The sequence below is a fragment of the Dromiciops gliroides genome, chromosome 3 (assembly GCF_019393635.1).
Source record: "Dromiciops gliroides isolate mDroGli1 chromosome 3, mDroGli1.pri, whole genome shotgun sequence".
NCBI lineage: Eukaryota > Metazoa > Chordata > Mammalia > Microbiotheria > Microbiotheriidae > Dromiciops > Dromiciops gliroides.
The window spans coordinates 564,919,883-564,945,845 of record NC_057863.1 but is presented as its reverse complement, the minus strand read 5'-3'; the positions used below and the strand labels follow the sequence as shown (position 1 = coordinate 564,945,845).

Below are 25,963 nucleotides of genomic sequence, written 5' to 3'. Positions count from 1 at the left end.
TTTGATGAGAGTGAAGTTTAAACTTTGCCTACCAGCACGCACATCTTCTCCTCCACTATAATAGCTCTTTCATGTGTGTCACTTGAAAATTTATGGGTGTGCCTATAATTTTCCCAAGTTTTAGAGAATTTAGCTGGGGTTTCTAGTATATTGTTACTTAGAAATTAGAGGCTACAGCACCAATTTTGGGCATGAAGCATTTATTAAAGCATATTAAATATTATTAAAAAGGGATCACATGGCCCAGAAAGTTCAAAGGGGTGAGATAGTAAAAGCACATCTGCTTCCTTCCAATTCCCAGCCCCCAAGAGCCAGTGTGAGAGCATAAGCTCCCTGCAGGTCTGGAGGAGATGTGACCCTTCCACACCGCTCAAATCTAATTGGCTAGCATCATTCAAATCTATTGGTTTACTGGACTTGAGGGTCGTCCATGAGAAGTATGTGCAGAGGTCAGAGTCCAGAGAACAGACCCTCTGGAAGGAAATTCTTTCAGGTAGGCATGGTTTTAACCTCTCTTGTCTATCTATATTCAGAGTCCAAGGTCCAACTACATTTCCTTTGAAATTCTTCTGACTTTGGGCTGGCTTTAAGAAAGGTCAGGCAAGGCTCTCTGGGTCTCCTAGAATCTCATTATTTTCTCACACATGTATCTTTCATGTGGAATAATTTACCCCATTCAATCTCCCCCTTCCTTCTTTCACCTTTTTATTTAGGGTTTTTTTTTTAATTATTATCCATTAGTGACACCTTATATCCACACCCTCTCTCTACATGCATTCCATCTAATAGCTCTTATAAGTAATATAATTGTTAAGTTATAAATATAACCTTGTCTTATAGAAATAGAAATCGTTTATCCTTATTAATTTCTTAAGTTTTCTCTTGTTACATTGTTTACCTTTTTATGTTTTACTTGACACTTGTATTTGGCTTATAGCATTATGTGGAGCAATTTTGAGGAGTCGTGGGAAGAGATCCAGAAAGTTACTATCTTTCCTCCATCTTGGATCTGCCTTGACTCTTGTATTTAAAGGACACATTTTTCAGCTCTGGTCCTTAAATTAGAAATGCTTCAAAGTACTCTATTTCATCAAATATCTATTCCCCCCCAAAAATATTATATTCAATTTTGATGGGTGATTCTTAGTTGTAAACCTAACTCCAGTGCCTTCTAATATATTAAATTCCCAGCCCTCCTGTTCTTTAATGTGGAAGCTGCAAAATCCTGTGTGATCCTCCCTGTAGCTCTGTGATATTAAATTTTTTTTCTTTTTAGCTGCTTGCAATACTTTCTTTTTGATCTATGAGCTCTGGAATTTGTCTGTGAGGTTCCTGGGAGTTTTCATTTGGGGATCTCTTTCAGATTGTGATTGGTGGATTCTTTCAATTTCTATTTAGCACTCTGGTTCTAATATACCATGGCTGTTTTCTTTGATAATTTCTTTTTTATCATTAAACATTTTTATTTAAAGTTTTAAATTCCAAATTCTATCCCTTCCTTCCCTTCTGCCCTCACTTAAGTGGTAAGCAATTAGATATAGGTTCTACATATGCAATTATGTAAAACATTTACATATTAGTCATTTTTGTATAAGAATTCTTGAATAGAAGATGGTGGAGGAAAGGCAGTGAGCTCTCAAACTCATGACACAATCCCTCCAAAAAAAATCCAAATAATGCCATAGGACAATTCCTGGAGCACCAAAACCCACAGAAGAATGTACTGAAATCATCTTCTAACCAAGAACGGCTTGGAAGGTCAGAAGGAGGGAGCTGCTGTGCTGATACAGGAGTGGAGCCCAACCCCATAGTCACCCTGACACAGATCCAGTCACAGGAAGGCTTCATCAGACAAGGAGACCTTCAGAGCCTCTGAATCAGCTGAAGCGCCAGTGTCATCTGGGGCTAAACTCACAGTCTGGTGAGATGGCTGAGCCCTTTGCAGGGGGAAGACTACAGGGATCTATGCTGGTGCTGAGGAAGAAATTGGGTTTTTCACTCTTGCTGGGAACCAGGAGGTAGGCTTCAGTAGCTGTGGCCCGGGGAGGAGCACAGGCTCATCAGAGCTAACAACCACAACACACAAAGCTGGTTGATTAGCAAGTTGGTTTGGGGTCATCTATGGACCAGGGAACAGGCCAGGTGAGTAAAGAACCTGATCCTCCTTAAATCATACCACCTGGGACTTCTGAAGCTTGGGATACTGCAGACTGGAAACAGTGCCCCACTTTAAGGAGCTAAAAGTCCAGTAAAAGAAAGGAAAGATGAGAAGACAGAGAAAGGTGAGGATCATAGAAAGTTTCTTCAGTAATAAGAAAGACCAAGGGGCACCCTCAGAGGAAGATGTCAACATCAGGCCCCCTATATCTAAAGATTCCAAGAAAAATATGAATTGGTCTTAGGCCATAGAGGCACTCAAAAAGGACTTTGAAGATAATGTTAGAGAAGTAGAGGAAAAAATGGAAAGAGAAATGAGGGTGATGCAGGAAAGACATAAGAAAAAAGTCAATAGCATGAAAAGTCAAATTGGCCAAATGGAAAAGGAGGTAGAAAAGCTCTATGATGAAAATAATTGCCTAAGAATTAGGATTGAACAAATGGAAGCTAGTGACTTTATGAGAAACTAAGACACAATAAAGCAAATCCAAATGAATAAAAAAATAGAGGGCAATGTGAAATATCTTCTGGGAAAAACTGCCGACCTGGAAAATAGGTCCAGGAGAGATAATCTGAAAGTTATTGGTCTACCTGAAAACTATGATCAAGGAAAGAGCTTAGACACCATCTTCCAAGATATTCTTAGGGAAAATTGCTCTAATATTCTAGAAGCAGAAGATAAAATAGAAATTGAAAGAATCCACCAATCACTTCCAGAAAGAGATCCCAAAAGGAAAACTCCTAGGAATATTATAGCCAAATTCCAGAGCTCTCAGGTCAAGGAGAAAATATTGCAAGCTGCCAAAAACAAAGAATTCAAGTACTATGGAGCCCCAGTCAGTATAGCACAAGATCTAGCAGCTTCTACATTACAGGACTGGAGTACATGGAATATGATATTCCAGAGGGCAAAGGAAATGGTATTACAACCAAGAATCACCTACCCAGCAAAACTGATCTTAATCTTTCAGAGGAAAAAAATGGGACTTTAATGAAAAAGAGGACTTTCAGGTATTTGTGATGAAAAGACCTGAACTGAATGGCAAATTTGACTTTCAAATACAAGACCCTAGAAAACCAGAAAACATTGGAGTTGGGGGGACACACTGGGGGTTGTGCAGCGGGTGACTGTCTTGTGTCTGAGGCTGGGTTTTGGCTTGGATTCCCCTGGTTCCAGGGTGGATGCTTTATCCACTTTGTCACCCCATAATGACATCCTTAGGGTTAAAGTGAGAGGTGAGGGGAATGCACTGGGGGAGGGGGAAGGGCAGAGGTGAAATTCTACATGAAAGCATTCTTGAACAAAAGGGGAAAAATGACAGAAAGAGAGTAAATAATAGCATGCTTTGGTCTGTATTCAATCAACATCAGTTCTTTCTCTGGAGGTGAATAGTAGGCTTTATCATTAGTCATTTAGTATTATCTTAGATCATTGTATTGCTGAGAATAGCTGTCATTCACTGTTCGTTGAACAATATTGCTTTTATTATATGCAACTTTCTCCTCAGATCTGGTCATTTCACCATGCATTAGTTCATATAAATCTTTCTAGCTTTTTCTGATATCATCCTGATTGTCATTTCTTATAGCACAATAATATTCCATTTGATAATTTCTCAAAATATGTTGTCCAGGGTTTTTTTTTTTTTTAATTTATTTGTTTGTTTGTTTTTTTAATTTCTCCTGAATCTATCTTCTAGGTCAGTTGTTTTTCCAAAGAGATATTCCACATTTTCTTCTATTTTTTTTTACTTATTTGATTTTTTAAATTATATCTTCATATCTCATAGGATCATTAGTTTCCCCTTGTTCAATTCTAATCTTTAATAATTATTTTCTTTGGGGGCAGCTAGGTGGTGCAGTGGATAAAGCATCGGCCCTGGATTCAGGAGTACCTGAGTTCAAATCTGGCCTCAGACACTTGACACTTAGTAGCTGTGTGACCCTGGGGAAGTCACTTAACCCCCCATAGCCCTGCAAATAAACAAACAAACAAATAATTATTTTCTTCAGTGAGCTTTTGTACCTCCTTTTCCATTTGGGTAATTCTGGGTTTGTAGGATGTTATTTTCCTTGGTATATTTTTGCACATATTTTCCCATGCTATTGTCTCTTTTTTTCATGATTCTCTTGTATTGCTCTCATTTCTTTTGTAAGTTTTTCTTCTACTTCTCTAATTTATTTTTTTTAATCCCCTTTCACCTCTTCCAGGAATTCTTTTTCGGCCTGAGACCAATTTTTTTTTTTTGAGTTGTTACATGTAGGCATTTTGACACTATTGTCCTCTTCTAAGTTTATGCCTTGATCCTCCCTATTACCATAGTACCTTTGTATAGTCAAGGTTTTTGTTTGTTTATTTTTTGTTGTTGTTCATTTTATTCCTTTTCTGTGACTTTTTTTTTTTTCTGAGAGTTGGGCTCAAGCCCTGCACTGTCCCAAAGATTTTGTGTTGAGGTTCAGAGTCTTACTCCTGGCTTTTGCTGGGCCCTGAAGGCTCAGCATCTTGCTTTCTATGTAGGTTAGACTTTCCTTCTGGCTTATATTGGGGGTTATGGTCTCCCTATTGGGCTCCCTTCTGTGTGGGGTTTAGCTGCTAGCCTGTTCCAGGGGTAGTACCCTGCTGCTGGGTTGCTACAGGAACAGGGCCTTTTCTGTTAACAGGCTCTGCAGGAGTAAATTTTTTTTTTTTTTTTTTTTTGCTTATCTGCCATAGGGTTGCTATGGAAATTGACTCCCTGCTGGTAGGCCCCAGAGGTGGTATCTCATTGTTGAGTAGAGTTGGGGCAGGGCTTTGCTACTGCTCACCAGCAAAGTCAAGACTTCCCTGGTGGCTTGTGCTGGGTGTGGGGTCATGGGGTGGGGATTTGCTGTGTATGACAGACTGCTCACTTGCCTAGGAGGCTGATAATATGCAGGAAGGCTGGATCTTGTTAGTGGATTGCCCCAGTCTTAGAGCCCTGTTGCAGAGCCCCTGCTGTGAAGTTGGTTGCTGCTGCTGCTACTTCTGCTCTTAGACCTTGTTCTGTTCTGACCCTAGTAAGATAGACCTTTCTTCTCTGGTCCAGTAAGCTGCTTCCCTTATCCTGGATCAATTATGAAGCAGTTTTCTAGTTGTTTGGAGGGGAATTTTGGAGGGCTTCAGAGAGTTCTTTCATCTTTACACCATCTTGGCACTGGAAGTTCCAACAGATATTTATATTTGTGCAAATAAAGGGTCTTCAAATTGTTTTAGGTACACTATATCATTTGAGATATGCCATAATCCAGTATGGTAGGCAGTGCAGTCTACTGTGGTAGAGGACACCAGTTCAGAGAGTTGCTCAAAGTCCCACAACTAATAAATATTTTGAAGTAATAAGTGTGTGAGGGGATTGTAGATCTGAATGCTGGTCTTCCTCACTTTAAGCTAGCACCCTATGATAGCCACATCAGTATTCATCCTGCACCAGAAAATAAATGGAATAATTCAAATATTAGACTAATCCACATGGACTAGGCACTAGAGACACCAATTCACAAGTGAGGCAATCCCTCTTTGTTAGGAGCTTATACAAATGTATGCGAAGAAGGTAAAAAATATTTTGGCAAGCTTAATATTTAGAATAGTAATTTAGCAAAAGAGATTGGATAGTCCTGTTGATTAGAAATTAAACAAATAAATATGAAAAGAAAGTAATGGAATATTTCTACATAAGAAAAAGGGGATAATTGTTTTTAAGTTTCTTCAATTTCCTATTGATGTTTATTATTTTATGCTATTCGATTAAACCTTAATAAAAACAAGCACAAGTTTTGAAATCCATGTTTACATTAATCCGGAATCTTAAAATGTGAAGCTGATAGGAATTCTAGTTGTCATCTAACTTCTTTGACAACTGGCCATTAATAGTACACTTTCTCTTCCTAAATTGCTCTTCTGACCAAGATTTCAATGGTACGCTATCAATTGGTTGATCTCATACCTTTATCTTTCCATCTTTCTCACTGCCTCACTAGTGCTCAGTACCTAATCTAATTCTTAGTTTCCTATTCTATAAATCTGCTTCCTGGACTCTTTCCCATTATGTTGAGGACCTTCAGAAGCACTGTCCATTTCTGTACATTTTTCTTCTTTGTCTATGCCTCTATTCCTTGGTTTGCTGGAGGTTTACCAGAACTATATTCTTGGCTTTCTGTTCCTATCAAATTTTATTCTCCCCCTCTCCTCTTTTGTCCCCATCTTCACAAGACTGCACGGATTTTATTATCAGTGACATTGTCATCATAATCTTCATCCTCATCCTCATTACCATGCCTACAACATAGTTAGCTCCTTCTCAACATTCTTAGGAGTGGAAGTGAAATGCCACTACATCAATAAGCATTGACTTACCACATTTAAGGAGTGCAAGCTATGAAACCAAAAAGAATTATATCAGAATGAAGAAAGTAAAAGATGAGGGCATTTATTTCTGGAGTTTCAAAAACATCTTCTCTATGCAGAAGAATGCCCTCTTTTAAATTGTAGTACACAAAGGGTATTTAGGCCACTGGGCATACTCACAGCAAATATTTTTTTTTAATAAATTCATAACAACTATTTAGAAACATACTGATATTATTTTATATAATTATGCATTTGGAAAGGAAAATGCTTTACTTTTCTTTTGGAATCCAGAATAATCACAATTCAGCTGTTTGTATTTTTAACTTCTTTGTTTGTAATTTTTTTACAATAAGAATTTACATAGAATTTAATGTTTTTCCACCTTGCTTCTCCTTTTTCTATTGATTTGGAATATTCCTGCATGAAGAAAATTATGTTTGAATCTTAATCAGATAATCCATTATTATTCAGAATAGATTGATGTTTTATTTATTTATTTTTTAGTGCCCTACTGAAACCAAAGCAATATTTGGGGTTCATCTGAAAATAGTTGGAGACTGGACAGGTATGTAGAAAATATACTTTGGGGCCTAGGCTTTAAGACATTTGGAAACTTGGGCATCTTCACCTGATAGTGATGAATAATGAATACTTCTTATTTATGCATTTCTTCATTATGTCTTTAAATTTTAAACATTTATACATTTATTTTATTCATCCATTTATTTTTGTTAATGTATTTATTAATTCCTTTATTTACTTATCAATTGATTGATCTTTTTATCTATCTCTCTATCTCTATCACTTTATCTTTCTGTACTTGTTTTTCTTCCTCAGTTGTAGATATTACAGGAGTGTGCCAATATGCTTTGTAATATCATATTCTTCAACAACTGTTTATTGTCTAGAAGCTTTGGTGGCTTGAAAGAAGTCATGAGATATGGGACCTCCCTTTGAGCTTAGAATCTAGTTAAATAACAACACAAAGCACTTTGTAATTAATTTCTAGGCTAATCATCCAGATAACAAGTGCTGTTAAAGTTCAGAGGAAAGGAAGGGATAACAAAAAGGAAAGGAAAATGGTGGAATCTGAAGCATTGGTACAAAGGGGCCAGTTGTGTAAGGGCAGAGGAGCACCTTTCTGAAAAGAGAGCTTATACAGAAGAGTATCCATTGGTCTCACATTCAGCAGGTGGGTTAGTAAGCTTAAGGATTGAGAAAAGGCTATTGAATTTGGCAATCAAGAGGATGTTAATAATTTTAGAGAAAAAATTAAATTGAATAATGAGATAGGAAGGCAGATTAATGAGGGTTAAAGAGTAAGTGCAATGGGCAGGTAGGTGGCGCAGTGGATAAAGCATTCAGGAGGATCTGAGTTCAAATCCAGCTTCAGACACTTGACACTAGCTGTGTGACCATGGGCAAGTCACTTAACCCTCATTGCCTTGCAGAGGGGAGGGGGGGGAAGAGTAAGTGAAAAAAAGAGGAGGCAGAGATGAGTTTAGACAACTTTTTCCCCAAGAGTTTGAAAGGGAAAAAAAAGATATAGGAGTATATCATAAGGGAATGGTCAATATATTTATAAATGATCATATTGTCTCCTCCCTTAGAATGTAAACTACCTTTGTATCCCCATTGCATTTGTTGGCACGTAGTAGGTGCTTAATTCTTGGTTGATTTATTATTATTACCTGAATATAATTTTCAGTACATCAATAACTACCAACTCACTTTTACTTCCTCAATACCTAAGATTCATTAACCTTCCAAAGGACAAAGATCTAGGTAACGGAATTGTACTATTACAGAAAGCTCTAAAAGATTTCTCCCACCGCCAGAGATTCTGTAAGGCGATTTTCCTTTTCATGATGAGTTTCACATTTTCCCAGGTGAGGAAACTGTGTGTAAGTTCAAAGAATAAAGCCTTTTATACCTGCTTTGAGGTCTTATCTCAGTTACTTTTTCACATTTTCAGCTGATAAAAATTGCACTAGTTCTTTTGGCAGAAAAAAAAAAAAATCTTTTGGATCTCATCTAAAGTGTGATTTTATTTTTGCCTAGAGGCTTCAAACTTGGGAAACACTAAAGCTTTCTTGGTTCCCTTATAGGTTTCTTCAAATTCATCTAGTATCACTGGCTTAGATTTCCTAAGTAGATGTGGACAATGGAACTTTAAAAAGATATGCAAATCTAGAGCACTGACTTTTGGACTAGTAATAATCAACAGAGATCTTTGCTATACCTGAAAAGCTAGAGTATTAGAGAAGCAATAATAGTGCTTCAACTTTGGCAGCAACTAGGGGACAAAAGACTTTGAATCAGGAAGATTGTGATTGCTAGTATGGGAGGAGTATGGTTGCTATGGCCTGTTTTCCTAGGAAGTGTACTATATTTGAAATAGGAAGGCCCATGTTTGAATCTACTTCCATCATTTACTGAATGTATCACAGAGGATGAATCCCAACTTCTCTGGGCCTCAGTTTTCCTCATCTGCAAAATGATATGAATAATTTATCAAGCTACTTCCCAAGGGTACTGTGAGGGAAACTCTTTTATATAGCATAAATAACTCTATAAAATTTTAAAATTTAATTTTCAAATAAATTTTAATTTATTTGAATTTTAAATTTAAATTTTAAATTAAATTAAAATTTATTTAAATTTTTATTGATATATTGTTTCATAATCATCTTTATTTCTTTTTTAAAACAGTAATACAATGTGTTTTTTGTTTTTGTTGTTGTCTTTTGGTTTTTGTTTTGTTTCGATTTTTGGGGGGGAATGAGGGTTAAGTGACTTGTCCAGGGTCACACAGCAAGTGAGTGTCAAGTGTCTGAGGCCAGATTTGAACTGTGAACTCAGGTCCTCCTGAATCCAGGGCTGGTGCTTTATCCACTGTGCCACATAGCTGCCCCCAAAACAGTAATACAGTGTTTTGTTTTGTTTTTTAAACATAAATTACTGGACAAAGGACTTCGTGTTGAATGAAATTGGAAGTAGTTTGGCATAAATTAGGATTTGATCAATAGATTTACCACTTTATTAATAAATCTCATTCTTACTCATTCTCCACCCTCTTCCCCCATATAATAAAGACTGAAAGAAAAAGAGGGGGAGAAAGGAATTCGGTAAAACTAATGGACATATAAACCAAGTATGACAGTTTATGTACTCTTATATGCAGTGCTTTGATACTGAAAGGAGGGTAGGTACTTTTATTCATTATGAGCTACTAATGTTATGTTCTAAGTTCAAGAACAACAACTAAAAAGGAGTCAGGAGCCAATGGTTCTAGTCCTGATTCTGCCTCTAACTACTCCTTTTTTTTTTTTTTTTTTTTTTTGGTGAGGTAATTGGGGTTAAGTGACTTGCCCAGGATCACACAGCTAGTAAGTGTCAAGTGTCTGAGGCCGGATTTGAACTCAGGTCCTCCTGACTCCAGGGCTGGTGCTCTATCCACTGTGCCACCTAGCTGCCCCCTAACTACTCCTTTTGATGTCATTTTTCTCTGGACTGTATGACCTAAAGGTTCCTTCCTGCCCCAAATTCTATGAATGTGCTTCTCTGCAAAGCTCTTCAATTTCCAGTTACCTTACTAATGACTCCATTACTATCATGGAGAAGCTGACCTAACAATGATATTATTGATGAATGGGACACCATCAAAAGGCTCCCAGAAGCCTCAGCATAGGAATCATCACTTAAGTGCCATTCTGTTCATTCACCAATGCTCAGAACACTATGTAAGACTGATGATACAAAACCAGAAACAACAAATGCATACTACAGAGGGTTGTTGTGGGAGGGGAAAAATATTTTTGAAGCTTTAAAGAAGCAAATGTATTTTAATTATTCTCTTATCTTTGGGTTCAACAGTTTCCCAAAATTCATTCTACCATAATCAAACTATTTACTTATAGGCAATAGCTCTAATCCCTGCTCTTAGGTATTTTACTGAGCTTTGGAAATATCTTCTTGGAAGTTATGATGTTATGCTAGTATCTTGGAATTTGGACTTCTAGTCATGTCTTACTCTTCATTACCTCATTTGGGGTTTTCGTGGCAAAGATACTGGAGTGGTTTACCATTTTCTTCTACAGCTTCTTTTATAGATGAGGAAACTGAGGCAAACAGGGTGAAGTGGCTTGCCCAGGGTTATATAGCTAGCAAATATGTGAAGCTGGATTTGAATTCAGGTCCTTTTAATTCCAGGGCCAGCACTCTATCCACTATACCACCTACCTGCTCTATGCTAGTATCTTAGGGGTTTCTAAATACCTGCTCTTTTGAGCCACTGATTTTCAGATCATTTTCTGTGTATCTTGGTTAAAAGTCTACTGAAAAGGGGTAGCTAGGTGGCACAGTGGATAAAGCACTGGCCCTGGATTCAAGAGGACCTGAGTTCAAATCTGGCCTCAGACACTTGACACTTACTAGCTGTGTGACTCTGGGCAAGTCACTAAACCCACATTGCCCCACCAAAAAAAAAAAGAAAAGTCTAGTGAAAACTATTTTCCCTCATTGTAAGTTGAAGTCAGAACCAGGATACTTTTTCCAATGCGAAGGACTTAAAATTATATTAGTATGCACATCTTTTATACTTCTTTGCCAAACCACTAATGTCCCCATTTAATTAATACCATTTTATTCTATTCCACCAAAAGAGGATTTATTTAAAAGGATGAAAACTTTTTACATGTAAGCAGAAAAGACATAAAATGTAACAAAATGTTATACAGTGAAAATTTGAAGGAACATGGAGCTAATATAGTGTTTAATGAAATTCTTGGCTAGTCTTCAGGTCCTTTTCATGTAGGATTTTTGGATAAATGCCAAATTCCTGGATTCCATTTCTGTCTACATAGTCCCTTGTTTCTCCAAGAAGACTTTTGGGTTGAAATGACATTTTATTTTATTTCATTATCTATCATTCCCCTGAGATGAAACCACATGGTGAATTTTCAATTCTGGCTTAATTACATTTTTATTCATCCAAAATTTCTATCAGTCTATTCCTTGGATTAATTTATTCTTGTCTGATCATGTCATATGGTGATATTTTAATGGTCTTTACTAGATTACTCCATAAAAGCAGTAACCAAAATGTGATAATATGTGTTACTTATTTCTGTGTGTGCATGTGTATGTGTGTGCACGTGTGCATGTGTGTGTGTGCATGTGTGTTTATGTGCATGTGTGTGTGTGTGTGTTTGTGTGAGAGAGAGAGAGAGAGAGGGAGAGAGAAAGAGAGAGAGAGAGGTTGTCTGTTCATTTCTTGATCTTGTGCTGTATGTTAATGATAATAATATCAGGAAACGAATGCACTGAGGCAGAGTATGTTTGTCTTTTTTTAATCAGAAAAAAGATATCTATCTGTGAAACATTTAATGGCATTGCTCTGTAATGATGAGAATGAGTATATGGGTACTTGAATAGAGGATCATTGGTTTTGAGCTGGAAGGAAACTCAGGGGCCATATAGTAAAATCGTATCATTTTACTGATGAAGAAACTAAGTTGAAATGAAGATGAGAGACATGCCCAAAGTCATAGATGTAGTAGGCTGAAGAAGGACTCCAATGTGATATGGTGAAAAGAAGGCAGGGCTTGGAATCAGGGAATATTTGCACTTGGGTACTCTGAAATCACTTGTCCCTTCTCCACTATATCATTCTACCTTATCAGAAAACAAGTATTTCAGCAAAGACTATACAGTTTAAAATAATGTCCTTAACACAGAGACTGTGCTTCCAAAATAGAAAGATATTGATTGACACAAAATGCATTGGTCTTATAATAACCTTTCTGAGCTGCAGTTTCCTCATTTGTAAAATGAGGATACTATTACTTCACAGGATTGTTGCAAGTCTCAAATGTAAGGGATGTAGAAAACTATGTAAATTTCAGTCATGATTATTTTTTTACATAATTATTTGTAACTCAACAACTCACAATGCGTAACAATCCCACACCTTCAAGATCACCTCTATGTAGATGACTCCCAGAGCTCTAATTTTAGCCCTGACTTCTCTTTTAAGCCATAAACCTTCATCTCTGACTGCTTACCAGACATGTCTACATGTGTGTTTCATCAGGACCTCAAGCTCAACAAGTTTAGAACATATCCTTTCCCTAAAACTTGTTCTTCCTTCTGGTTTCCCTGTGTCTCTCAGTGCTATCCCCAGTCATGCAATCTCCCATATTTGAAACCATGGTGTTATTTGTGATTATTACTATTATTATCATTTAAAAATATTTTACTATTTCCTCTCTCCCTTAAATATTCTATCTATTTACTTAAGATTCTACTCCCACATTAGGTCTTATATCTGAACCTTCCTCCTTTTTTCCATTGGTACCAGCCTAAGAGAAGCACTTATTAGCACCTGCTTAAATTAGTGCAAAAGCTTTATAATAGGTCTTCCTGCCTTAGGTTTTTTTTTTTTTTTCTGTTTTCCAATACATACATTTCACTGCTCCCAGAATAATCTTCCATATCCATAGATCTGTTCATGCCATTGCTACTCAAAACATATTTCCACTGAGTAAAATTCAGATTTCCTACTTTGGAATGCAAGGCTTTCTACAATATGGGATTGATTTCCTGAAAAATTCTTCCAACACCCCACTCCATATCATTTAGCACAATTTTTTGGCCACTCTCTTATACACTTATTTATCATTGTTGTTATAGTTATTCCTATAAATGCCAGAGTTGGTAAACTTCCTTAGACCCTGCTGAAGTTGTATATATATACAATGAGAATTCAAGAAAAATGTATTGAATTGCATTTGAAATAGTTTATTGATTTAAATTCTACTTCACCATTAGGTGAAGCTTTAGTTTAATATTTAGAGAGAAAGAAGATAACTTTTAAAAAAATTCTCTGTCCTACATAGTCTTCATTAACTTACAGCCAGTACACATTCCTAGGGTTTTTTTTTCTTTCTGAGCCAATCATCTTAGGGACTGGGGTTTAGGAAGAAATAGGAAAATAGGAAAGAGGTGATAGGTTTTTCAACATGAAATCCTTTGAAAATTTTTTGGAGGGGCAATTACTTTCAAAGTTAATTTGAGAGCCAGTTTTGTTGTAATCTAACTTCCCTAGAGGGACTACTTTGAGGAGTAAATAGTAATTTAGCTTTATGAGTTCTGTTATCTTTAATAAATCAATTATAGTGTTATAAATTTAGAGCTGAAGGGAAGATATTAGTCTCATTCCTATATTTTATAACTTCAAGTTAGGAAAAAACCTTGAAGCAATTATGAACAATTTTTATTAGTTAATATTTGGTACTACTGAAACAACTTCCTTAAGATTACTCAACATGTGAGCTTACTTCCAAAAGAACTACTTTTTCTTCCTAATTTCTTCTATACAGAAACAATTCACTACAAGTCCCAGAGAGAATATTTATTCAGCTATTTTTATAGATTATAATATAGTTGAGTGATATCATGGCACCATGGATAAACAGCCTGCCTTAAAGTCATGTAAACCTCAGCTTGAATGCTGCTTTTGACAAAAAATGGATTCTGTGTTACCCTGGATAATTCCCATAAATTCCTCACTCATGTAAAAGTGGTATTTTAATGTCTTGTTGGAACATGGATGTGACCCTGGGTCCTCACTGATAGCTTATTTCAGTGGAGTTCCTATTTTTTGATATGTGACTATCAAATTAGAGAGACTTTGTATATGCATCCTGTAACAGCCAGTGTCTGCTAAATGAGGAGCAGTATACCTAAATACCAAAAGACTCATTGCCAGAAAGTTGGCAAATATATGCTTGTAATCACGCATATTTAAGAGAGTTGCCATAGAGTCAGGAAGACCTGAATTCAAATCAAATCTGACACATAGTAGCTGTGTGACCCTCCATAAATCAACAAAACTCTCAGTGCTCTTGGCCAATAGTGGCAAACTTAAATAGAAATGGGGCCACTCCCTGCAGAGCCTTGATTTAGAAAAACACATATTAACATTATCTATATTCTATTGTTATTTATTTTGTTAAATATTTCCTGATTAAGTTTTAAAGAATGTTTGACACTTTTTCTCTAGGAAATACTCTAAGACTTTAAATTACAGTTAAGGCACTAATATGCTTTGGTAAGGGGAGTTACTCACTGGATGTTCTTTGCACTGATTAAATTGGTCCATTCACACTCAAAATAATATCTGAATATACTTACATATATGTGTGCACACACTCATATCTACACATTTCACTTTAAAGGATTGTGTAGACAGAATTCTTATACTCCTAGATATTGCATTCTATTCAGGGTAGGTGAAACATATATATCTTTATGTTTGTGAGAAATGATTATTAATAACCAATATCTTGGGGAGATTCAGAGCTTCCCCCCTCCATCTTCTTCCAAAGTCCTTAGTCCAAATTTTTGTTCAGAAGGATAATGCAAATTCATTTGACTTTACTGATCTTGCTCAGACTGAACCCACCCAACCTTGCAAAGAAGTTTAAGGTTGGAAAACCCATTGTGTTCTACTCAAGATTGGGTGGAGACAGATTCTTTTGTCTAGATGAACTAAAGGCTGGGGGTGGTCTGGATAGAGATAATTTCTCTGTCCATAAGTCAGTCATCCCCACCATTGAAAATGGTACACATTCTTTGAATTGATAGCTTAATGCTATGGAATAGAGATATTTTCCCTATCCAAGAGGTATTCAGCCCTCCATTTTAGTATAGCCCACCTCCAATTATATTAACCAATTAGATTTGTTTGTTGTTTGATGAATCACTTACTATTTTGAAGGGTATAAAAATTGTGAATCAGCCACCATGATGGGTCTTTGGTCTGAGAGAGATAGCCAAATGGCTGTCCTTTCATTAATTTCCTGCTGGGATTATTAATCAAATGATTAAATTACCCAGAAAATTATGTCTGAAAAATTTTAATTGTCACAATTTACATGTATATGTGTGTATATACACAGATATCACTGTGTTTGTGTATTTGACATAATGACCCACAAACTCGAGAAAATTAGAATGATCCTCAAGCTTTTGTAATAGTAATTTCATAGTAATGAAAGTAGAATAATGGAAAAGGGGACAGAGATGCTAAGAATGACAAATCTTTAAAACCCCCTTTAACCATTTATTTATGATACATTGATGGATATGGATAAAACAAAAGCATACAAGATAAAGAGGCATACTTCCATTTTATCCAAGCACTTTGTGACCTTGAAATAGGCTTTTATATCTGCTAGTGGAGAGAATAGGCACCCCAAATGACATCACAGATCCGTCAAAGAATTGTCATAGATCAATTAATCTCTAATGAATGTAAGCTGGGTTTAATCATAGCTGAGAAACCAGAGGCATACTTCTCAGGAAACTTACTGACTTACTTCATCAGGGAAATGAGATGTGCCTTGTGTGAACATTGCCATTTAAATGCCCATCTGTTTTCAGGAGGGAGGATAGATTGTTTTTCCCTTGGTTTCTTGGTTTATGAATGTGAAATTCATGCTGCCATTTTTTTTAGTAGCTGACAGCTCACTTATAATGCCGCTGAGAAGATATAGTGGCTGATTAGTAAGTGACTATAATGCTCTACTTGTCAGGGCATTTTTCCCCCCTTGGCCACATTTAACAAGCTCAGAGAAAAGGCAGTGGAGACGGAAAGGGACTGAGGAATGTGCTGTTTAATCAGAAATCTCGAAGTTTAAAAATAAAAACTAAATGGAATTAGTATTTGATGGACCCAGAATGTTTTGTTTGTTCCCTTTTATCTGATGAAATGTGCATGTTTATATGCATGCATATATGTGAAAAGTAGATTCAGATTCATATTTAATTGAATTTTTAGGTAGCATATAGATGCAACATACATAATTGGTCAGGCTTTATTATTGTCTTCTGATATGTACATATATACTAATAGAAAATGGGGCATATAAGCATTTTCCTCAGCAATATATCTTAACCAATGACAATATTAATGCCACATTTTAAATGTGCATGAGTTTGGTTCAATATTTTGTAAAGTCTGAGTTAATGTAAAGAAGACAAAGACAAGAATCCCATGACACCATTATAATCATGAGGAGCAATAGGCACCTTTTTTAATAGAGTGCTGACCCCTGAATCTAGATGACATCTGTTGTACACTGACTGCATGCACCTAAACAAGTCACCTACTCAGTTGCCCCTCTCCCAAAAAATATAGTCTATATTTATAAATTATGAAACAGTTGTTGAAATTCATGAGTCTAGGGCAGGGTTTCTTAATCTCTTTATATGTCATGAACTTCTTTGCCACTATGGCCAAAGCCTTTGGATACTCTCAGAATACATATTTTAAGGAAATGATCATTTGCAGTTAGAGGTTAGTGAAATAATGATATAATATTTTTCAATCCACTTCACAGACACCTTCACATTTTTCTGTCTGTTCCTTGAGGGTCTGTGCAGTGAGGTTAAGAACTTTTGATCTAAGGAATTTCCTCATTAGTAGTTCCCTATTCAAATTAAATTGTAGGTCTGGTCCAAAAGAGAAAAAAGCATTTATAGAGCATCTGTTACATGACAGGTACTAGGCGAAGTGCTTTATAGATACACTTATTTGATCTTCACAACAATTCTACAAGGTAGGTGCTGTTATTATCCCCATTTCACAGTTGAAGAACTGAGGCAGAGGTTAAGTGACTTTCCCAGGGTCACAACTAGGTGGCACAGTGGATAGAGAATCATGTTTGTGAGTTCAAATCTGGCCAAAGACATTTAGTAGCTGTGGGATCCTGGACAAGTCACTTAACTCTGTTTATCTCAGTTTCCTCATCTATAAAATAAGCTGGAGAAAGGAAATCACAAAAATGTCTGAGGTAAGACCTAAACTCAGGTCTTCCTGACACCACAAACAAAGTTCTATGAAAAACGAACACTAACATCCCCTCCTTTTTAACAATCCCCTCCCCACAATTCTATAGGTTAAGTTCAGTACAAACAAAGTTAAATGGATATAGTTTTTGTTTAGGACTGAAAATAAAAATGCCCATCAATCTGAGGACAGACTATTGTGTGTGTGTGTGTGTGTGTGTGTGTGTGTGTGTGTGTGTGTGTAGTTGGAAAGGGGGAACCACATGCTATCCAAATTAGTTCACAAGTAAGGTGTTTTTATTTTGTACCTTCCAAGGGATTTTGTACAGGTTGAGCAAATGATTAACAGGCAGAAAGAATCAAAGAAGTTAGAAAACTGGGCCAAATGTAATACCCTTAATCAGGGATCAAAGAGAGCAACCATTAAACAGGACAAACATCCAAGCCATAAATCCTACAGATTACCCGAGAAAATGTTTGGTTCTGGAAGTAATAGATCTGAGGCCAATTTTTTATGTGTATGTATCTGTGTGCATGTGTGATCATGCAGGTATGCAAGTATGCTTACACATACTGGGGGGACTACACATAAGGCTTCACTAAGGTCAGGGAAAAACAAAACAAAATGAGGTAGGAAAAAGTGCTTCCCCTCATGGTAATTGGTTTCACATATTTCAGCTTTACTTTATGATGGCAGTAACTGGAAACTCTACGGTCTTTAGCACCCCTTCCCCCTCTCCCTCTTGGTTGAAGGCATTGAAAGTGTGAATTCAGATAGTAATTGCTTCTAAAGGAATAGCAGCCTTACGTCAGAATTAATTGTCATTTTCTTGTAGCTATTTCTAAGCAATAAGAGAGGAGGTGGGATTTCTGAACTGATTGAGTGACAGGAGGAGAATACTTGGAGTAGCTAAGATAAACCATCTAGGAATGCAGATTAGGAGAGACATGAAGATGGAAATGAGATAAAGGTAAGCTTGGAGATAATTGCCTGGCTGAACTGGAGGGATTGGTTAGGAAGAAATGAATATACTAAGAATGTATGAATCATACATTAATGTGTTCTTATACTATAATCATTCTCCTATATTCCACATTGCATAGTTCCCCATTCTACAGGTTTAAAAGAATGTGGAGAATTCTAGATGGAAGCTGGAAAGCTATAGGTGTTCTGCTGCGTATTTTCAGCTGATTCCTGGGCAGTGGTATTTTTTTCAGGCAGCTTTGGCTGGAGGCACCACCATGATCATTGATTTTGCCATACCTCAGAAAGGCTGTTCCCTCATTGAGGCCTTTGACACATGGAGAAGCTGGGCAGATCCCAAAGTCTGCTGTGACTATTCACTTCATGTTGCAGTTACATGGTGGAGTGACCAGGTCAAAGAAGAAATGAAAACTCTGACACAAAATAAGGGTGTTAACTCTTTCAAGATGTTCATGGCCTATAAAGACCTGTACATGGTTGGAGACCTAGAGTTGTATGAGGCTTTTTCTCAGTGCAAGGAGATTGGAGCCATTGCGCAAGTTCACGCTGAGAATGGAGACTTGATTGTTGAGGGAGCAAAGAAAATGTTGGCCCTGGGGATAACAGGTCCTGAGGGCCATGAGCTGTGCCGTCCTGAAGCTGTAGAGGCAGAAGCTACCTTTAGAGCCATCACCATAGCCAATGCTGTGAACTACCCACTCTATGTTGTCCATGTGATGAGCAAGTCCTCAGCTAAGGTGATAGCTGATGCAAGGAGAGAAGGTGTGACACTGTGCCTTCTATCAATCACATCAAGTCAGCAGGCATCTATTAAGTGTTTACTATGTGCTAGACATTCGGATAGATGCTGAGGCTATAAACACAAAGAATAAAACAATCCCTTATCTCAATGAAAAAAAAAATGTGGAGAGAGGGGAGAAGAGGAGAGGGTAAACAAAGAATTCCCAGGACAGTGACATTAACTAAAAGTATATTTAGCATTCCTCACCATGAGAAGCCTTTACCTCTTCAGGGAAATGAGGAGTGTGTTCTAATGTCAGTCAGTTGGAACCAATAATTCATCTATAAATTGCATCTGATTTTTATTGTCCTTTGGTATTGTCTTCACTTACTTTATTGCATTCACTGTGAATTTCGTTTTCTTTCTGCTTTCTTAGCTTTGGATTGGCTCATGGGTCTTCCTATGTATTTCTGACTTTTGTTATAGCTCACTAATATTCCATCATTATATTCTTATACCATAATTTCTTCAGCTGTTGCCCAGTGCACACTTCTTTGTTTTGTATTTGTTCTGTTCTTGTTCTACTACCACAGAAAGTGCTGTTATTGCTATTTTGAGGGTGCATATAATCTTCTTTTCTGTCATCGATCCCCTTAGATTATGCTCTTTGGTGGAATCTTGACTATGAACTTTCTAGCAACTTTTCTTATACGATGTCAAATTATTTTCCAAAATGATGTGAAATGTTCACAAGTCCCCCAGAACTGTATTAGAATGGCTCTCATTATCTCTTCTAATATTAACTATTTTGTTCAGTGGAAGGGATTTATTTTAAGGTATGGGTTCAATCAGATGGTTACTGAAGTCCTTTGCAACTCGGAAAACTCATATTTCATTGTCTTCACCAATTTTATTTATCCTGGTAAGAAAATCATTAGAATTGGTTATGAAATGGGAATTTAGTATAAAGTAGAGGGATTGACATTTGAGTCTAACTATTGAAATGTTGCTTTCAACCAGATATTTTTTTATTGGCAATATTTAATTAAAAAAAGGCAGACTTCAGTGGCTTAATGATAGAAATATAGGAAATGAAAGAGTTTTATTCCATTCTACAAGAAACTGATTAAGTACAGCACCAATACCTTACATAGGATGATAGATCTGGATTGTCACTCAATCAACTACCATCCATTAAACACTTACTATGTGCCAGGTACTGTGCTAAGTCTTGGGGATATAAAAAAAGGTTAAAAAACAAAACAAAACCCAACAACAACAACCTTAATCTCTGCTTTCAAGCAGGTCACTGACTAATGGGGGAAGCAACACAAAGGATAATGCACAAACAAGATTTATACAAGTTACATTTGACATAGTCTCAGAGAGAAGGTATGAAAAAAATCCTCAGAGGTCTTCTAGTTCAACCCCCTTCATTTAAACGAAAATATTGAGGCTTAGGCAGATTAGCCGATTTATCCCAGTCCTCTCTCTACTGTCCCATGTTGCCTCTTTAGATTTTGGGTTTAATTGATAGACTGTTGGTCTCTTCTTCCACTGTAGTTATTTATAAACATGACTTTTTTTCTTCCTTACTACATGATAATGTTCTTACTATGCTTTTTACATCCTTGTAATAATTACCTCCATCCTTTCCTCTTAATAAATCACCTATCAGTAAAGTTGCCTCTTCACCTCTAGCTTTTATTCCAGCCTGGGGCCAAAACTATTATTCTCTCCTCCTTTAGTGGCTGGGAAACAAAGGGCACCTGGTTGGAAGTTCTTAAGAAGGACATGATCTTACTGGGTTGTTGTCAAGATCAAATGACATAACCTTGATAAATAATAGCATTGTCCCTGGCTCGTAGTAGGTACTTAATAAAATTGTCTTCCCATCCCTTCCTTTTCCTTTCCCTTCCCTCAACAAATTTCTCTGAGTAGTTTACAATTGACAACTCCTGCTCACCTACTAATTTCAGAGATTTGGACCTGGAAGTAGTCTTACTATTACTGATGGAGAAGTGCAGTAGGCAGGACTGTGGATGCAGTGATAAGATCTTTTGAAGAGGAATTATTGGCTTTATGGAATGATTGATTACTCAAAAGTAGAGAAAACCAGTCAGGAAACATTCTTCTTGGAGGCCATTCTGGGTTAAATTCCATCAAGTAGTAACCACTTAAAAATGTAAAACAACTAACTTAGTGGGATCTGAGTTTTGGAAGTCTTTAAACGCCTATTGTTGTTTCATGTTTATGTTGGTATCACCTATGGTTTTAGTGTGAGGTTAATAATATGTCCATACTCTGTAATTTAGTTAATAAAAGGTTCAAAATAATAGAGTTTTCACATTCTGTGAAATTCTTTTTATGTTGCTGACACATCTTGCACAACTTCATTTTTCTGTGCCAGATCTTCTAAATAAAGTTTCTTAGTTTCTGTCTCAGTTTAGTTTATAAAAAATAAATTCCATTATAGTGGATTCCAGGCGACTGTCTACATTCTTTCTTAGACACTAATTATTTTGTATCAGCTGTTGTTCCCAAGCTGTGTCCTCTTGTCGGGAGCATGGAAAGCTTTTTGGTTTGTGAAGGTTTTTGTTGCAACGAAATTTGTTATAATGAGACCTAACCTGCATGTAAGTTTTTGTTTAGACCATTTTATAAGCCACTCAGAAAATACCATACTTTACAACATTTTAACTAGTAGGGAATTTTAAATTCTACTCTACTAACTAGATTTCACCAAAGAATAAAATATAAACAAAAAGATAAGCTCTTTTGTGACATCTCTATATCTTACTGTGGTAAGAATAGATTTGTAAAATTCAGAGGTGGTCTAAGAGGACAAAAATAAAAATACTTAAGCCCAAACAAATAATGATTTTCTTTCATTAAAACTTCAGTTTTTTTCAGATATATCATTCCAAATTGCAAGTGTATGTTAGTTAGTGGGTTGTTTTTCTGTTTGTTTATTTATCTGTTTGTTGTTGTTGTTGTTGTTTGTTTGTTTGTATCCAGGAGGGAATATAAAAATGCAGCTGCTCTGGTTTTAATTTCAACTTCTCATGTCTATGCAAAATATGGGCAATGTGGAACCACTTGCCCATGTTGTAACAACAATGAAGTAATTCCTCCAGACATTTGTTCCTAAAAATTGTTCCCATACTACTGCTGTTTATATGTCTGTGTGTATGCATGTATATATGCATATACACATGTGTATTTATAGGTATGTACATGCATGTTCATATATGCGCACATACATATTATATACATATGCATACATACAAATACATTTTAATATGTCTTAGGCCTTCTGATTTCAAGAAAATATAAAGATACAGAGGGATAGTATGGTATATGTAGGGGAAAGAGCTCTGATCTCAGAGAAAATAGGGGCTATGTAGCTAGGTGATGTTGGATCAGACATCCGAGGTCTTTGCCCCTCCATTTCCTTATCTGAAAAATGAAGGTTTTGGTTCCAATGATCTCTAACATTAACATTAATATAACATGATTCAATAATGGCATCCCCATATGGATTATCAGAGATGTCCTTAAATGCTTTATATTTTATTGGTAACTAGAAAGAGAGCTGGAGCAGATGAGCAAAAAAAGAAGGAAAAAACACACAGTGCCCAGTTGGTTTAGCTTCTAATATGAATGACTAGTAAGTACAAAACAAATAACTCAGGAGAAAGGAAAAAAATTAATAACTAGTTCTACTTAGGAACAACTTACATTGGTGACATACTGCCAGTATGTGCTTATAGGCTACGTGTTTTTAATGATCAGGTGATGTCTATTGTAAGTACTCATATGAATGCTACCTTATGTTTATATGGTGCCATTGATGGTTGGCCATGGGTACTTAAGGGACTAATTAGGATATAGGCATATTCCCACCCATCACTGAAGTACTTGTTCCTATTTTCATTTTGCAACTATTCAATATAGAACTATTACAGGTGGAGGGGGAAGGGCAGAAAACAAGCATTTCTTAAGTGCTTTTTTGATCCCTGCCATATTGTACTTTGCAAAAGGGACTAATAGCTTTAAAAAATACCTGATCCAATCAAAAGATTATGGATTTTGGGGCAGATAGGTGGCTCAGTGGATAACGCACTGGCCCTGGATTCAGGAGTTCCTGAGTTCAAATCTGGCCTCAGACTCTTGACACTTACTAGCTGTGTGACCCTGGGCAAGTCATTTAACCCCCCATTGCCCCACAAAAAAAAATAATAAGGTTATGGATTTTAAGTTGAAAGGCACCTTAGAGATCACCTAGGCTAGGACTTGAGGTGTATGGATTTCCAAGGGTTTTATGGAAAGATTTCTCAGAGCCTGCGAACTTGGATGAGAAATCAATGTATATATTTTTTGGTAACTTCTGGTTTACTTTGTAACCATTATATCTTTATTTATGTATTTTAAAGCATTCTGAGAAGGTGTCTATAGGCTTCGCCAGAATGCAAAATGAGTATATAACATACAAATAAATGTGCCCCTGATTTAGTCCAACACCTTCATTTTATCAGTGAGGCCTGCAGAAGTTAAGAAAGCTTAAGGTCACAGACAGTATGTAAAAAAACATTGTTTTGGTATAAACCAAAGTCCTCTGGTACTCTTTTATAACATGAACTTAAAATTATTTTTCTCTAGTGATTTGTTATTGTTGTTGTTGTTCAGTCATTTCAGTTGTTTCTGTTTCTTTGTGACTTCATTTGGGATTTTCTTGGCAAAGGTACTGGAATGGTTTTATATTTCCTTCTCCAGATCATTTTTTACAGATGAGGAAACAGAGACAAACAGGTTTAAATGATTTGTCCAGGGTCACACAGCTAGTAAGTGTCTGAGACCAGATTTGAACTCAGGAAGTTTTTGTCACTCCAGGCCTAGCACTCTATCCACTGTGCCACTTAGCTGCCCTTTTTGAGTGATGGTCATGTCTTAATATGGTCTTCCTTTGAACAGAGACCATTGTTTGAGTGATGCTTTTTCTCATTGTTAGATATTCCTTGTTGAAAGTTAAATACAGTTTTTTTTTGTTTGTTTTTTTGTTTTTTTGTTTTAGTGAGGCAATTGGGGTTAAGTGACTTGCCCAGGGTCACACAGCTAGTTAAGTGTTAAGTGTCTGAGGCCGGATTTGAACTCAGGTACTCCTGACTCCAGGGCCGGTGCTCTATCCACTGCGCCACCTAGCTGCCCCTAAATACAGTTTTTATCTGCCTGTCTCTTGCAAAAAATTATTAATAAACGGATCAGAAAAATTAATTTAAAAATATCTCCTCCCCAAAAAAGAAAAAGAGAAGAGAACATGTCTCCTACAGGACAAAACCAGATCAGAGGCAGACAGAAAAAAAAAATAACCCCAAAACCCCCATAATACCAATTTATTTGTCCCAAGAAACATGATCAGGTGGAGACTCCCTCTAAGAAGGGAGCTCAGGTACTCCCTCTTTCTAAGGGTATTTAAGGATTCTTTGCTCACTGGTTACAGGTTAACTTCATTAGCATGATACAAATCAACACAAAGCAAATGCAGTTTAACAATTTCAGTTATAACAAGTATGGAGGAAATACAGAAGCATCATGATAAGATTACAGGATTGGCGAGGATGAAGATACCTAGATGTCCCCATAAGATAGGGACTTACTATCCTGAGGAAAGAAGTCACCAGGTAGGGATTTTTATCCGCTAGCTACCTGGGTTCAGTTTGGAGTTCAGTTGAAGGACATTTTGCTCCTATTAACCAAAGACTTCATAAAAAATACTTTTGGATAATAAGACACCTCCACCAAATCCTGGTGATCCATACATTCATATTAATACCATTGAGAATTCATTTTTCACTTTCATTCATTAGCAACATGCCTTTATAAATTCAGAAAGGGCAAAAGGCCTGTATAAGAAACAAGGAAAGCAAGCAACAGAACCTTGAGGGGTAATTTTTCTGGTAGTTTTTAGAATCAGGAAGAGATCAAGCAATTTTATTTCTGTACCATAAGATTGCTGGATGTCCTTAATAAAAGGTGGAGGAATCATGATCACTCATGGACAGATACATGTACTAGCAGTAAATATTACTTCAAAGAAGGGCTCCTCATCCTTCAGCCTTTGTCATGTCTCCATGGACCCTGAGTAATAGAAGAGATCTGTGGACTTATAATTTTTATACAAAAAATAATATCCTTCTATCATCTCTGCTGTAAGGAAATTTACTTATCCAGTTTTTATTGTAGTCAAGCAATGTTGGAAGAGCACTAAGCTTCTTACAATTAGTATCACTGAAGCACTGGATTTTAGAATTAGAAAAGCATCCAAACGCACTGGTAAGACAAGTGGTGGTTTATCTGAAGTCACAAAGGAGATTAGAACATTGGATGATGCAGTCCTGGGGTCAGGAAGACTTGAGTTTAAATTTGACCTCAGATACTAACTGTGTGACCCCAAGTGACTTAACCTCTCTTTACCTCAGTATTCTCAGTTGTAAAATGGAGATGATAATAATACCATCTGACTCCTGGTTTGTTGTGAGCATCAAATGAGATAAGGATTGTAAAGTGCTTAATGCTATGTCTGGCACACATTAAGTACTATGTGAATTGTATCTATTACTGTTATTGTTATCACTAAGACATTTTGGTTCTCTAAGCCTAGTCTCCTACCTGTTAACCATTGTTCTTTTCTCTGTACCACGCGACGTCATGCTTTCCATGAAATAGTAATTACAGCTTATTGTCAATGACTGGTTAGTTCAGTTCACTGAAGCATAGCACAAACCAGGTATCTTTGTTCCTGCATTCAGTCTTAATATTGGACCAGTGAATCCAAACATCCTGTAGTCATGTATGACTTCTCTCCACCCACCACTTGTCT

The 25,963-nt window shown here is 36.6% G+C and overlaps 1 protein-coding gene across 1 annotated transcript in view; it reads left to right on the top strand.

Moving 5' to 3' along the window:
* The window catches only part of NOX4 (NADPH oxidase 4), a 265,085-nt gene that overhangs the window by 153,342 nt on the left and 85,780 nt on the right, over positions 1-25,963 (top strand). The window contains 1 exon segment of the mRNA XM_043996145.1: positions 7,028-7,088. Within this exon segment, the coding sequence (XP_043852080.1) occupies positions 7,028-7,088 (61 nt within the window).